Source organism: Protopterus annectens, chromosome 10.part0, assembly GCF_019279795.1.
Source record: "Protopterus annectens isolate FY-2018-M chromosome 10.part0, PAN1.0, whole genome shotgun sequence".
NCBI lineage: Eukaryota > Metazoa > Chordata > Ceratodontiformes > Protopteridae > Protopterus > Protopterus annectens.
The window spans coordinates 979,094,910-979,110,738 of NC_056744.1; the positions used below are offsets into that span (position 1 = coordinate 979,094,910).

The 15,829-nt window shown below is 43.6% G+C and overlaps 1 protein-coding gene across 1 annotated transcript in view; it reads right to left on the reverse strand.

Annotated features, from left to right (window-relative positions):
* The window catches only part of CEP350 (centrosomal protein 350), a 3,609,946-nt gene that overhangs the window by 232,245 nt on the left and 3,361,872 nt on the right, over positions 1-15,829 (reverse strand). Inside the window, exon 32 of the mRNA XM_044085746.1 lies at positions 8,828-9,241. Coding sequence (XP_043941681.1) covers positions 8,828-9,241 — 414 coding nt within the window. The remainder of the gene's footprint in view (positions 1-8,827; positions 9,242-15,829) is intronic.

Sequence of the window (15,829 nt, forward strand, 5' to 3'; positions counted from 1 at the left end):
AGGCTGACTGAGGGCAACCTGCCAGCAGATTACCCAAATGTAATGACTGCAACAGTGAAACACGAAGAACATCAGAAATTTCAGAATCTTGATCAGAAGAATCAGAAGGAAAATCAGTTCTAGGTCTCTTAGAGGGTGAAGACTGGCTTCCCCTAATTAAAGTAATAAGGTCATCAGCCATTCTTATCATTTGCTTTTTAGGTATAAGGGCCTGACTATGCAGTTTGGACGTCGGTTTTCTAGGCATGGTGCGAGTTTTAGGCCTTGAAGAAGAAGATGGCATTGGTTTGAAATGCAAGTCAGTAGGCCTGAATACACCCTTAGAAGCCGGTGCCTGCACAGTGGCTCCGGACACATCCAAGGTAGAGACATCCGCAGGTTCCATAGTCGAAGAAGCATCTCGCGGCTTACCAAACTCCGAATGGGTCTCAGTAGAGGCCTGCAAATCTGAAGTAGCGGGTATAGGGGGGCTGCAAAAGTGCCTCACTGAGTACCGGCGAACTGGTGACTAGCTTAACGGAAGTGTCGTCGGCAGCTTTGGACCTATGTGGTCTGTCTCTAACTTTATCTTTATGTTTTGTCGGAATGTCGGTAGTCGGACGCCTTATCGAAGCCATTTCTGGATAGCTAGACAGAGTACCAAAATAATTTACTTCAAAAAGAAACAGACGACGAATAGTCCGGGGGTTGAATAAGAGACAAAACTGACAGCGAGGGACGTTGTGGTCTGGGCCTAAGCAAGGAATGCAGTACAAATGAAAATATTTATGAGGTATTTGCTTTCCACAGGTAATACAATTGTTAACTTTTACTGACATTGGTTAAGAGCAAGAAAAAGGATCCCCAACGGGGTACTTAGCCTTTTTGAAGACTTCGGTTCTGAAACTCGAAAACGAAAATTTCAGGAGTCTGCTGACCGGCCACTTGCTTCAGGCACCGTGTGGCAAGAAAGACTGATATAATGGCTTTGGCTGCATGTTTTATACCCCTGACGACCTGACATCATGGAAGAAGAGACCGCATCTGAAGCAGGAATCCAAGATTTTGATATTCAGGCTGGCTGAGGGCTACCTGCAGGCAGATAACCCAAATGTAATGACTGCAACAGTGAAACACGAACAACATCAGTATAACAGTGAGTTCACTTATGGTCAAATGCGGAGCGTTTCACATAATCCGGAGCACTTGGCTGCTCAGAGCAGTTATGTAGTGGGGTTTAAGAGCTATCCCATGCCACGAACTGATGAAATGCTAATGAATCAAAGAAATGCCAGATACTTGACAATGATAGATTTGATCAAAGGGTATTGGGTAGATACAACTTCTTCCTCTGCCAAGAAAAAAAAATAGCTACTTATAGTCTATTTCGGTAGACAGTGATGTCATTAAATCCCCATTCATGATATGCTGCTGCATACCTAGAAAAAATGGTCATCCATTGAGAAGTTTGACAGTCGCACTTACCAAAACTGCAGCCACGCTTGTATCCAAAAGACAGGCAAGCTTGATGGTGAATGCTAAGAAAAGTAATTTTTTACATTACAGGGTCAAATATGCTGCTTAAAACCTGAGCTTTGGCCAGCTAAGATCTAGCTGTATTCAACTGGACGTATAAGAGAATTTAAGTACCTTTTATTTGCACTTTTTTTTAAATAATACAGCATTTTAATTGATTTATTTGTGTTGCATTGAATATTAACTGAACTGGAAGTTTTGACTCTGTTTTTTCAGTTAGGGCTTGCTAGATTTTATTACCTGTTAGAATTCCTGCATAGACAGTAATTGCAGTCGGGGGTAGTCTCATTCATTGATATTCTGTTACTGCCTATTTAAGTGGTACATTTTGGAATATTTCTGCTTAAAACCTAAGCTTTGGCCGGCTAAGATCTAGCTGTATTCAAATGGACATATAAGAGTATTTAAGTACCTTTTATCTGCACTTTTTTCAAATAATACAGCATTTTCATTGATTTATTTGTGCTGCATTGAATATTAACTGAACTGGAAGTTTTGACACTTTTTTCAGTTAGGGCTTGCTAGATTTTATTGCCTGTTAGAATTTCTACATAGACAGTAATTGCAGTCAGGGGTAGTCTCATTCATTGATATTCTGTTACTGCCTATTTAAGTGGTACATCTTGGAATATTTTCTGCTTAAAACCTGAGCTTTGGTCGGCTAAGATCTAGCTGTATTCAAATGGACGTATAAGAGTATTTAAGCACCTTTTATCTGCACTTTTTTCAAATAATACAGCATTTTAATTGATTTATTTGTGTTGCATTGAATATTAACTGAACTGGAAGTTTTGACTCTGTTTTTTCAGTTAGTTCCCCATCCACCCTCCCTGGTTTTGTTTTGGTGTTAATCTTGGTGGCTCTGAAACTGCCCACCCCTCTTGTAAATTTGTGTTTGGATACTCCTTCTGGGCCCATCTCATTTGCTCACTCAACTGAGTGTAGTGAAATCATATTCTGATTTCAGGCACTCCTACTGTTTACAAAGAGAGCATCTGGGAAAAAAAATGTAAGCCTGTTTCCTGCCTTTCCTGTAAGTGGTCTAGACTGTTTGTAGGCTTCTGAGCCCCCAAGCCTTTCTGTGTTGGAGGGAAGCCTTCTATCTTAATTTTGTTCCTTAGAACTAGCCAGTTTTTCAGTTTCAGCACTCAAATCTGTTTCTTTGAACTCAGCACTTGTTCAGAACTCGTTGTAAGCACTAAATAAGCTGAAAATTACTACAGCACTCAACTTTCCTCACTTGTCTAGAGGAAAGCAGGTTTTAGTACTTAATAAATAAGCACCTACCCAGGCATGTCTAAGGGTTAAGCTCCTGGTGATTTCTCATCTACCTGATGAATCTGGGCACCTTGGGGCAATGCAGCAATGGCCGCATGTACACAGACAACTCTCTCCTCCTACCATAGCCAAACTGGAAGCAAAGCTCTCTTCACCCAAGACTGGACTAGACAGTCAAGAAGAGAAGGTAAACACTTGCACCACACCACACTCATCACATAGTCCCTGAAAACCTACACCACCAAAATACACACACAGAAACACAAAACACACGCCTACATTCGCGGGGGCTCTCAATAAAAACCTGCCCAAGCATCAGGGGCCTCCAAAGCAGAAACGCAAGCAAACTCCATCCCCCAACACAACCCAAATGACACATAGCCCACAAACTCTGTGCCACTTAACCACGCCCATAAGGCATAACGTACCCAGCACACTAGTCCATAGGTGACTCTATAGTCAGGCACACTGATGTTCCACTCACCAAGCTAAATAAGGAGAAAGTTACTGTCAGCTGTCTGTCAGGTGCCAGGATCCACCACATAATGCATGCACTCAGGTCACTCCACAACAAATACAAATATGACACTGATGTTGGTGTGAATGACCTGAGACATACCTCCCTGAACTACATGAAAAAAGACATGGAAGAACTCTCCGATCTTGTAGCCCAGGCAGGTATGACCCTAGCCCTGAGTAGCATCCTGCCATCACCCAGAATGATACCACAGTACAAGGACAAAATGATTGACTTCAACAATTGGCTAAGCTTTTGGTGTCATTCTAAGGGGATCCAGTATTTGTCTGCCTGGGACGACATGATTGACAGACCACAATGCTTTGCCAGAGATGGCCTGCACCTGTCGCCCTTGGGATTCTGGATACTGGCTAAGGCTCTTGCCACCCCTATAGTGCCTTTTTTAGGCAAGGTTCAAATGACAAATTCACCACCGTAACAGGTACAAGCAAGCAAAATCTGAGGGTAATGCTACTCAATGCTAGAAGTCTAAACCTCAAAATGCACTCACTCGAGGCACTCCTTTAAATGGAGAACATCGACATCTGTGCAGTGACAGAGACCTGGTTCAAAGTTCTAGAGACCACCCCTGCATTACCAAGCTATAATTCATACCACACCTATCGGCCACCTAACCCGGAACAAAGCACTAAAGGTAGAGGCGTGCCCATATTCATTAAGGATATCCACACCTCCAGGCTAGTTGCACAGCATAATGCATCTGAGATTATCCAAGTGCAACTAACTCTGGGCAAGACCACAATCTAAATTGTAGCTTGCTACAGACCCCCTACCATACCCCAGGATTCCCACTCCTCATTTCTTGAGGCACTGGAAAGTATTAGGGTACAACCCAACACCCTAATAATGGGCGATTTCAACTACCCTACCATTAACTGGGAAAACTACTCATGTACCAACTCTTTTGCTCAACGTTTTCTGGAATTCATAAATTCCAATGCCTTGGATCAACTTATTCACACCCTCACCAAGGGCAGCAATATCCTAGACCTGGGCATTACCAACATGGGCAACCGGGTTCCACACCAGAGGTCAATTCCTCATTGGTCAGATCCGACCACAAGCTAATCACCCTAGACATCCACATCCCGCCCCCACTCCCAATTAGGGAAACCACCATAAAAAACTTCTCCAAAGCCGACTTCACACTTCTTAAGACAGAAGTGGCAAGCTTCATGACACCCATGCAGACGGACAATAGAGGTACGACTGCTGAATCCTACACAAATGCACTTTGTAAGCACTTACACGAGTGCATGGATCATGCTATCCCTAATAGAACCAAGATGCTATCCTCCAAAAAAAGGAAGCCAATCTGGAGGTCCTCTGCCATAAACAAACTCTACAACAGAAGAAACTGTTGCAAAAAAGAGTAAAATCCCATGACAGGAGGAACTCCCTGGTCAACCTCAGTAAGAAGCTGAGATCCCTCATAAAATCCTCCAAAGCTAGTTACGAAAACAAAATTGCCACTGACTCTAAAGACAACCACAAAGCATTCTATAGCTTTGTTAAGAATCTCAATGGCAATACTCAGATCTGCTCCGAGTTACAGCACAATGACACTAAATATACAGAACCAAATGATATTGCCAACATCCTGGCAGATAGGTTCAGTGCTAACTTTACCCCCCTCCCACCCCCTAGAGGGCCCATCTCTATACTGGAAGAATGCAAAGTTCCTGTAATCACAGCTGCACAGGTAAAAAAACACACTCTCCAAAGTCAAGAACACAGCATCCATGGGACCTGACAATATCCCAGGCTGCATTCTGCAGGAACTACAGAATGAACTGGCACACTACCTAAGTACCATGTTCAATCATAGCCTCACCTCAGGCTTTGTGCCCACTGAATGGTGCACCGCGACGGTTATCCCACTCCACAAAGGGGGAGCCATGACGGACCATGGGAACTACCGCCCCATTAGCCTGACGAGCCTGGTCTGCAAGGCCATGGAACGTATCATCATGGAACTCAAACAAAGACATTGGTAATCTCCAAACTCTGGACCCTACCCAGTTCCAGTTTGTAAAAGGTAGATCATGTCACCTAAACCTGATTGACTTCTTTGAAGCAGTCACTAAAGCCATAGATGAGGGTAAGGTGGTTCACACAGCTTATCTAGATCTCGCCAAGGCTTTCGACACCATCCCTCACTCTGGAATTATAGATAAGCTCACTAAACTAGGTATAAATCCCTATGTCACAAGATGGGTTGCCAAGTGGCTCACTGACAGAACCCACACTGTGAAAGTAGCAGACTCCAAATCCGACTTCAGACCAGTGACGACTCCAAATCCAACTTCAGACCAGTGACAAGTGGAGTACCACAGGGTCTAGTCCTGGGCCTTCTCCTGTTTGGTATCTACTTCTCTGAAGCACAGGCTAGCACAGAAGGTCTTTGGCTAACAAAGTTTGCAGATGACTGCAAACTAGGAACCATAATTGAAACTCCTAACAATGTGGACATACTACAAAAGGGTCTCACTGAGACAGATGCCTGGTATCAAAGCCATGGCCTGAAGCTCAATGCCAAAAAGTGTATTGTCATCCCCTTTGGAAAAAACTCTGTACCCATGAACTACCACATAAGTGGTAGTCTACTTAATGCCGACAGTGTGATAAAAGACCTTGGGACACAGGTGGACAGTAGTCTCTCCTTTGATAATCACATCGCCACAGTGGTCAGGAAATCCTTCTACGTGGCTCACCTCATCACAAAAGGTTTGTCATCCAGAAAAAAAGAGGTCATTGTTCCCCTCTACTCATCACTCATTAGACCCATTATAGAGTACAACACCCTTTTTGGTATGTACCTCAGAAGACATCTACAACAAATGGAAAGGCCACAGAAATACCTCACAAAGAGGATTACTGGCCTCAAATAGATGTCCTACGCAGACCGTCTCAAAAAACTCCAGCTTTACTCTGTCGCATATCGCCTACTCAGAGGCAATCTCTGCCTAACATACAAAGCTATGTCAAACCAAGAGCTGTTGGACATGGTCCACTTAAAATCCCAATCCCTCTGCGCTACACGCTCTAGGGACCTAAACCTTGTCACCACAATAAACAGAACATGCTGGAGGGATAGATTCCTGTCCCAAAGACTTCCCATACTCTGGAACAGACTACCTATCTATGTCAAACAGAGCTCCTCATTAGCACTCTTCAAGAAAAATCTTCATGATTGGATGGGAAATAGGCAATTCACCCTAGGGATCACTTCTGTGGCTCTGCTCGACAGGGACACAGGAAAATAATTTTCTTGGGTGGCGAAAGCCAGGGGTACCTTTTTGGCTAGGCTTATACAGGTCCTAGGGCTAATAGCCTAGTACCTACCTATGAACCTATATCTGGAATACCTTATAAGAAGAAGAGTGGCAACAAAACAGGACCATAACTGGCCTACATCCTCCACTACAAAAACGTGTAGGCTTTTCTTGCACTAGCTGGATTACGCAGAAAACGTGTACCAGAGGGGAAAGCCATATTTACCAAGCGTTAGTGATGCCTGACTTTACTAATGAATTCACCCTTTTAATACACACATCAGAGGTAGGTCTGAGAGCAGTGTTGTTGCAAGATATTAAAGCTGAGAAGCAACACATCCATTGAAAATGAAGCAATGATGAAAGGACACATTCAGGCAGAGAGGGACTGTTTGGGTGCAAAGTGTTTCTTCTGCTCACTAAAATACAACCTTCTGGATAAAAGAATTTCAACCTGGCAACCAAGCACATCAAAATGCAATGACTGAACAGACAACAAACCACAACACAAAATTACCCATACATCATAAGCTACAGGCCTGAACTTGCTAACAGGAATGTCAATGGGTTGTCAAGGTCCTACACCCCATTGAAACAAGTCCAAAAAGTTTTTTTGCTGGTAGAGGGAACCTAATTGTAACATCTAGCTTGTGAAAACTGATTAGTGTGACTTTAAAAGTGTATAAAGGGACTTGTGTTTTTACAAGTTTCACAGTACTGTATTCAGGAAAATGGCCGTATTAGTCAGTTAATGAAAAGATGATCACCAATAACTGATGGTATAAAAGGAGTTTGTCTGACAAAGGCAAATCAGGAAGCTGATTCCTTAGTCAGAAGTGCACTGTGGGCTCTCTGCAAAGATCTGTGGAGTGGACAGCCCAGCAGGTATTCCTTGTACATTTAACCTTAAGAAAGTTCAGGTGAAGATCTTTTTTGGAGCTGAAGGGAAGGCCTGGAAGACCCAACAACTGTGCCTTGCCCATTAGCAAATGGGGCAAGATTTCTGGAGTCATGGCCCTAGCAAAAATGGCTGGTGAAGGTGAGAGACACAGACAAACAAAGCAAGCACTGGAATCTGCCATACCCCAGATGAAGCAACATCTGAAAAATAGCACTTTCCAATGGATGATTTCCCATCTAGTGACAAATGACAGTGAAGCAGCAATCTGTTTAGGCAGGATTTGTTCAGCGGTTGCCAACTCTTCTCTTCCTCAGAGGGGATGAACAGCTGTTCCATCTTCTGGAATTCACTCACTCATCTTATGAATGTCCACTGTGAGCAAGACTGTTCTCCCCTGGTTTTTACACCTCTAAAGAAGCATGGGGAAGGATGAACTGATTAAGGAAAATGCTAACACTACTTTTGAGAGACAACATGGGCTACTTCTAAGGGACAGCCAATCCTTGTGAAAGATCAGACATGGTTCCACCAAGAATAAGGGTCTTCAAACACTACAAGCAGAAGTGATGGCCAACAATCACAAACAGCATAGTTCAAAAAAAATGTTTAATTCAACCAAACTGTAGGGTATATGAGTAAACATGTCAGTCATAAAATTCAAATCTCAGGGATGTGAGTTTTTTCTCTCTCAAAAGAGAGCACAAATGCAGATCCCGTTTAAGAAAATGCATGATTGGATGGATGCTGGGCCAGAGTTTCCTGAAGCTTATACATCTAACATGGCAACACTTCCAACTCAAACATGAGGAGTGAGATCCAGGTCCAGCAAATGGCAGAAAAAAAAATTGGTTGCTCAGGGGTATGCCCTCCAAGGATGTTCTAGCAGAAGGTGGAACTACAGAGAAAAACAATCAAAAAGATAATGGGATTATTTTACACATTAGTTGATTCACAGAAGAAGGTCACTAATAGACGATCAAATGTTATGACAATATAATCTTAAAATAAGATGCATCTGCTTGTAAAATAAAACCATAAAAATCAGTACTTCTGTTTTATTAACTGTCAAAAACGTTCAAAGAATGTCTGTATCCAATTTTTACACAATTTCTCTGCACGTCTGAGCTGCCCTACAGAAGTTTGGAATATTAATTATTACTTCATTTAAAAAAAATTCTGGAACTACATGCACATGCAAAGCATTTTCCTACCGTACTTCTTTGAGCCTCAGCTTTCTCATAATCAGAAGCAGCACGACTTTTTTAATCTGATAATAATTACTTGTAGGAACAAAAGTTACTCTTTCACCTGCTGCATTACCTGTTTATATACCCGCTTACTGATGCTCTCCATATCTGGACACTTGGAGGGCTCTCCTAGGAAATCAAGTGAAGCACTGATACCGTGCAAATCATGCCCAAGCTCCTTCCATTTCCAGAGTTCCTCCACAGCTAACACTGCCAGTGCCTCCACTTCTGCTTGCGTGTGTGGTACAACACATACAGATTCCTCTTCTGGTTTTGGAATCACTTCTGGTAAATCTATCACCTGCTGTAGCCTTTGCTGCCCTTCTTTCTTATATTGCTGTCGTACTGAAGTAGAATGCAAGCCAAATTCATCCTCAAACCAACTCTGATCATCCCCAAGAATGCTTAAGACCTTCTGATTCAGCTCCAATTCAGCCAGACGTTTAGCCAGCTCCTCTTGTCCGCTTGTGCCAAAAATTGGGCTTTCCTACAATGAGACAAACATTCATCAGAAGAGATGGATACAAAGTAGTACTAGAGAGTATTATAGATAATCTATTGAACATGTACCATAGTCTAAGTTCAGCATTTTAGGTAAAACTTACTACTGTAACAAATTTTCACTGAGATTTTGAACAGTCTGTTATAAAATAGGAAAGTACAGTTGTGCACACTTACCATAAATGTAGATGTTCGACTGTATTCACTGTTGCAGTCATCACACTTGGGTTATCTGCCTGCAGGTAGCCTTCAGTTGGCCCAAATACCAGAGTCTTGGGATTTCTGTGTCGGATGCTGTTGCCTCTTCCAGGACGTCAATTCGTCATGGGTATAAAACATGCAGCAGACGCCATTACATCAGTTTTTCTTGCCCCAGATGTCAGGAGCCCCCAAAATAGGGAGCAATTACATGGTGTGGAACACCACCAGTAAAAGGTAAATACCATTGCCATAAGATATGGCCAAAAAGAGGATAGGTAGAAAGAATAGAAAAGTCAGGGGGCTGGAGGGAGGGTAACCAGGACTGTAACAGTGAATACACTAAAACATCTACATTTATGGTAAGTGTACACAACTGTACTATGCTCTTCATGTTTCACTGTTGCAATCATCACACTTGGGTTGATTCCCAAAGCTGAGGAAGGGAGGAGGCAGTCAAGAAGTATTGGAGCTAGCGATCAGGCCTTGTAAAACTACTGTGGCAAATCCAGCTCTGGATTTGGAAGAAATAGGTAAGTGATAATGCTTGGTAAAGGTGTGTACAGAACTACAAGTTGCAGCTTTCAGGATGTCCCTGGTAGGGTCTCCTCTGAGAAATGCTGTAGAGGTTGAGGTAGCCCTAGTGGAATGAGTTCTGATTCCCTGAGGGGTAGGTTCTCCATGGTGTTTGTAGCATAAATGGATGCAGAGTGCTACCCATTTGGAAATGGTTTGCTTTGAAATGGCTTTGCCCTCTGCCCTTGTAGCAAAGATGACTAGCAGCTGGTCAGATTTTCTGAACGGTTTAGTTCTGTTAAGGTAGAACCTGAGCTGTGCGTGCATGCCCAAGGAGTGCAGAATTCTTTCCCCTTCATTCTGAGGATTAGTGGAAAAGGTTGTTAAATGGATGGATTGGTTTAAAGCTACACTGGATACAACCTTGGGCATAAATGATGGGTAAGTCCTGAGGGAAACACTGTCTGCATGGAAAATAATGAAGGGTTCCCACAGCCATTAAAGCCTGTAACTTCAGACACTCTTCTTGCTGAAGTGATGGCTAGAAGTAAGGCTGTTTTCCAAGAGAGTAATTTTAACTCTGCTGCATTCACAGGCTCAAAAGGGGGGAGCGTGAGCTTCTCTAGTACAAAGTTAACGTCCCAGGCAGGCATGGGAGCTCTCCTTGGGGGCCTTAAATTATTAGCTCCTCTCATGAACTGTTTGATGAGAGGGTGAGAAAATAGAGGTGGCTCAGCAAGCATTGTAATGAGCTGAGATGGCAGAGGCATGGATTTTAACAGATAAGAACGATAGGCTTTTGTGGAGTAGCTCTGCTAGGTAATCCAGGATTTGAGGTAAGGTGGGCACAGCTGTGTCCTTTTCCTTGAGGACTGGCTCCAAGAACAATATTTTTTCCACTTTTCTGAATAGGATTTCCTAGTACTAGGCCTTCTGGCCTCAAGGATGACGTCCATCACCTGTTGACTGAGGGTTGCTGGTTGTGTATTCAGGGAATAAGCCAGGCTGCAAGGTTCAGGGTTTGCAGATGTGGATGCAAAATCTGTCCCTCCTGCTGGGACAGCAGGAAGGGGGTCTGGTGTAGGTGCCAGGGTGGCACTGCTGTCAGACTGCGTAGGAGTGGGTACCAGTGTTGGCGTGGCCAGTCTGGGGCAATAAGGATTGTCCTTGGCCTGTCCTGTTTGATCTTCAGTAGTACTTTTGAGAGGAGGGGCAGAGGGGGAAAGGCATAAATTGAGAGGTTTTCCCATGTAAAGGATATGGCGTCCACTTTCCACACTTGGCTGTGGGGATTTCTGGCGCAAAATCTGTTCAGTTGATGGACTGGTGGTGGGGGAGGCAAAGAGATCCACCTCTGGAGTCCCCCACCTGTTGGTTAGAAGTTTGAAAGAGTTGGGTTCCAGCTTCCACTTGTGTGGGTCCAGTAGATTTCTGCTTACGTCGTCTGCCAGTGAATTGTGTTTGCCTGGTAGGAATTGAGCTTGCAGGTGCACTTGGTTGCTCAAAGCTGTGTTCCAAAGGGCCATAGCTAACCTGCAGAGTGGATAGGAATGAGTTCCCCCCTACTTGTTTATGTACCACTAACTGTGGTGTTGGTCTGGCTGTATCAGGAGTTGTCCTGGAAGGAAAAGGTATTTGAAGGCTGTCACAGCATTCTGTACAGCTAACCTTCCTTTTTGATTGATATGCAGGGGAATTTGTCCTGGGATCCATTTGCCTTGACTGCATTTGCCTGCCATGTGAGCCCCCCACGCACAGCCTGATGCATCTGTGGTCAGGGTTTGGGCGGTGAGGGGTAGAGTGAAAGGAAGTCCCTTGTTGTGGTTGCATGCCTCTGCCCACCAAAAGAACTCTGCCCTTAGACAAGGAATGATAGGAATCAGTGTTTCCAGATCCTGAGAATATTGACACCAGAGACTTTTTAAGTACCACTGAAGTTTCCTCATATGCAGTCTTGGAATTAGTAGAATGCATGAGGCCATGAACCCTAGGGCTTGCAGTATTATTCTTGCAGATAGCTGGGTTTTGGTGGCCATTAGTTTGAAGTAGTTTGTCAAATAAACCTGTTTTTCTGATGTTAGGAATGCTATCTGGGAAGTTGTGATCAAGCTTGCTCCCAGGAATACAATTTTTTGGATGGGCACCAGTTGTGATTACTATTCATTGATGGTGTACCCCAGAGAAGTTAGAAGTCCCTACAAATGTCAGGTGCTGAAGAAGCAATTTGTGACTGTCCGCCTGAATCAGGCAATCGTCCAGGTATGGGTAAATTTGAAGATTTCTCTGTCTGCAGTATGCAATAGTTGGAGCCAGGCACTTTGTGAATACCCTGGGAGCAGTAGATAAGCCAAAGGGAAGTGCAGAGAACTGATGGTGCATAGAGCCTGCCCCGAAACGTAGATATTTCTTGCAAGAATTCCTTATGGGGTTGTGCAGATAAGCTTCTTTTAAGTCTAGGGTGACTAGCCAGCGTCCTTGGCTTAGCATAGGAAGAAGCTGTTGCAGAGTCAACATTTTGAATTTTGGGACGGCCAAGGAGGTGTTGAGAATTGACAGATGTAGGATAGGGCGCCGAGAGCCCTCTTTGCTGGGCACCAGGAACAGTCTGGAGTAGAAACCCTGTCCCCTTTGCTCTACTGGCACAGGTTGAATAGCCCTGATACTGAGAAGACAAAGTACTTGTTTTTGAAACTTTGCCCACTGGTTTGGAGGAAGGGTTGGCAGTAAGTGGAAGCAGAATCTGTATCCCTGAGTAATTGACATCCAGTTTTGTGCCTGCAGGGTGAGTTTTCCTCCTAGGGGTGCAAGTACTTGGGCTTTGCTGGGAAGGAAGATAGGCACGTTATTGTGTACTTTTTCCCTAAGGGGGTGGCTTACCACTCCCTGTTTTAGAGAAGGGTGAACTCCATTGTTTAGATCTCTGCATACCCTGAGACTGTAGTCTTGGTGGCTTGTTGCCCCTGGGTTTGGACTGAGAATTCCTGGGAGGGACTGGAAATGACCAGCTTTTAGCAGGCCAATGCCTACTGAATTCTAGGTGGCTGCACCTGTAAGAAATCTAATAGTTTGCATAGATTTGGCCTTTTCCTCCATCTTTTTAAGAACTTCTTCTGCTTTTGTGCCAAACAACCTTTCCTGGTTTAATGGGGCATATAGTAATTTTGCTTTGACATGGTCTGGCAAGATTTACTCCTTTGCCAAGCTTGCCTTCTTAATACAAACCCAGTGACAGAAGCCCTGCAAGATGCTTCTAAGGCATCAAAACCACACTGCAAAGTATGTTTACTAACTTGGTTTGCAGAATGCATTAACTGTTGCAAATCTTTATTTTCTGTACAATCTGGAAGCAACAACATTTTTTGTTTAATTAGTTCCATAATATGCTGCTGATGCCTAACGTGTGAAACTGGCAAGTCAAAGTCCTGATGGCAAGAATTGCAGAGGTATATACCTTCTTACCCCATCTGTCTAAAGCTCTAGCATCCCTGTCCGAAGGGGTAGGGTTTTTGGCTGTAGTAGCCTTAATGCCTTTAGGTTCCTGGGAAATAGTCTCTGGATCCGCAGTGGGATTTTTAAAGAGGAATTTGTGAGAGTTAGGTACTCTTGTAGTACCTGCCAGGCATTCTAGGAGCTGGTGGTAAAGTATCAGGAGTAAGACTGGATTTCAAGAAGACATAATCTACAATGTCCAGGATAGGGGGTATAGCTAGAGGCCTGTGCTGAGCCAAGTCTAAAAATTCTGTGAGTCTCTTTTTGGACTGAGGGTAGTCCTGGCATTCCCAGTGGAAAGTATGCAAGGTTTCACCAAAAAAAAATCCTCTGGAGGGGAGGCAGAGGGAATGGAATCGTCTGCATCTGAATCCTCATGGGTAGATAAGGGAATGTCCTGGTAATCAGAGTCATCAGACTCATGGTCTGTAGAATCAGAAGGAAAATCAATACTTTGTCTTTTAGAGGGGGAAGGCTGGCTTCCCCTAATTAAAGTTATAAGGTCTTCAGCCATTCTAAGCATTTGTTTCCGTGGCATGGGAGCTTGAACATGCGCTTTGGTCATAGGTTTTCTAGGCGTAGTGTGAACTCTGGGCCTGAGAAACTCAGTAGTTTTAGGCAAAAATGAAGATGTCGGCTTAATATGAACATCAGAAGTTTGGAATACACCCTCAGAAGCCGGTGCCTGCACAGCGGCTCTGGACCCATCCAAGGTAGAGACATCTGCAGGTTCCATAGTCGAAGAAGCAACTCGAGGCATACTGGACTCCGAATGGCTCTCAGCAGAGGCCTGTGAATCTGTAGAAGCGGTATCAGGGGCTGCGAAAGCACCTCACTGAGTACCGGCCTATGCGGTCTGTCTTTATCCTTACATTTTTTCAGAAGATCGGTAGTCGAATGGCTTACCGAAGCCATTTCAGAATATGGAGAATGAAAGCGAAAAAATTTAGTGACAAAGATAACCCGCCAATGAATAGTTTGGGAGTTAAACAAGGCACAAAACCTACAGCGAGGAGCGTCGTGGTCTGGGCCTAAACAGATGACGCAGTAATGAAATTCTCTGTGAGGTATTTGCTTTCCACAGGCAAGACGATTGTTAACTTTTTCTGACATCAGTTAGAGCAAGAAAAAAGGATCCCCAACGGGGTACTTAGCTTTAGAAGACTTCAGGTTTGAAACACGAAAAATGTAAATTTCAAGAAGTGGCTGACCGGCACTTGCAAACGGCTTCTGCTTCGGGCTCCCGCATGGCAAGAAAAGTTGATGTAATGGCGTGGGCTGCATGTTTTATACCAATGATGAGCTGACATCATGGAAGAGGCAACATCATCCGACGTAGAAATCCCAAGACTCTGGTATTTGGGCCAACTGAGGGCTATCTGCAGGCAGATAACCCAAGTGTGATGACTGCAACAGTGAAACACAAAGAACATCTGTGCCTTCAAGTCTGAAGGCATTTGAGACAAATTTCCACATTATTATTAGCATGCAGTGGTCAGTGCTGGTGATACTGAGATGCAGCACCATTTTCTTGACTATTATACAGGTGCAGGTAAATTTTGAATTACCCTTGGCTTTTTCACAAAACACCTCTTCACAAAGTGCAGACTCCCAACTACAGCACTGCTTGCCTTTTCAGAGCTGTTATTGAAAGTTGATTTTCTGTTTTTTCATGCATGAAAGAGGCAAAAACAGAAGACTGGAGGGAAGAAGGGTCATCAATATGCACAGATAAATAGTGGGGACTTCTTTTGGACGGATGTGAATACAAATTAAAACACTCCCCATATTTAATATATTAGGAACAGATGATGAACACAGGGAGGTATCTGAACTGGGAGCATTCTAAAGCTAGATATATGGGCACAGGAGACACAAAGCTGTATAGGCAGCTGATGACAGTTCTTAAAACAAATGAAACCTTACTTGATGACGGAAGACTGACCCCTAAGGGTTAACTTGCTAATGGAAATAGAACTGAAACCCAAGTTGAGAAAGAGGTGATTAGTTAAGCATATAATATTCTGGTGGTATCAAAAAAGTAGAGAAATGAGTAAATTTATACTGGAATGAGGACGAGTTTGAACACAACCCCAATATAACAGAAAGATGGGCAGGGTTAGTTTCTAGTCCTAGATATGCCACTAGGTCAAAAAAAGTTAAGTTTCTTTGGGTGGCAATGCTTACTAAGTATTTTATACACTCTGTAGACTAGCAAGGATATTCCGTTCTGTCTCTCCTTGTTGTTGAAGGTGCTAGGATGACAGGATGAGGAAGTGGATGCATACATTTTGTGACTGTGAAATTCTTAATAGTTGTAGGACTGACCTTCAGAAATTATGTGATGGTGTATGGCCTAACCACCTTAAGA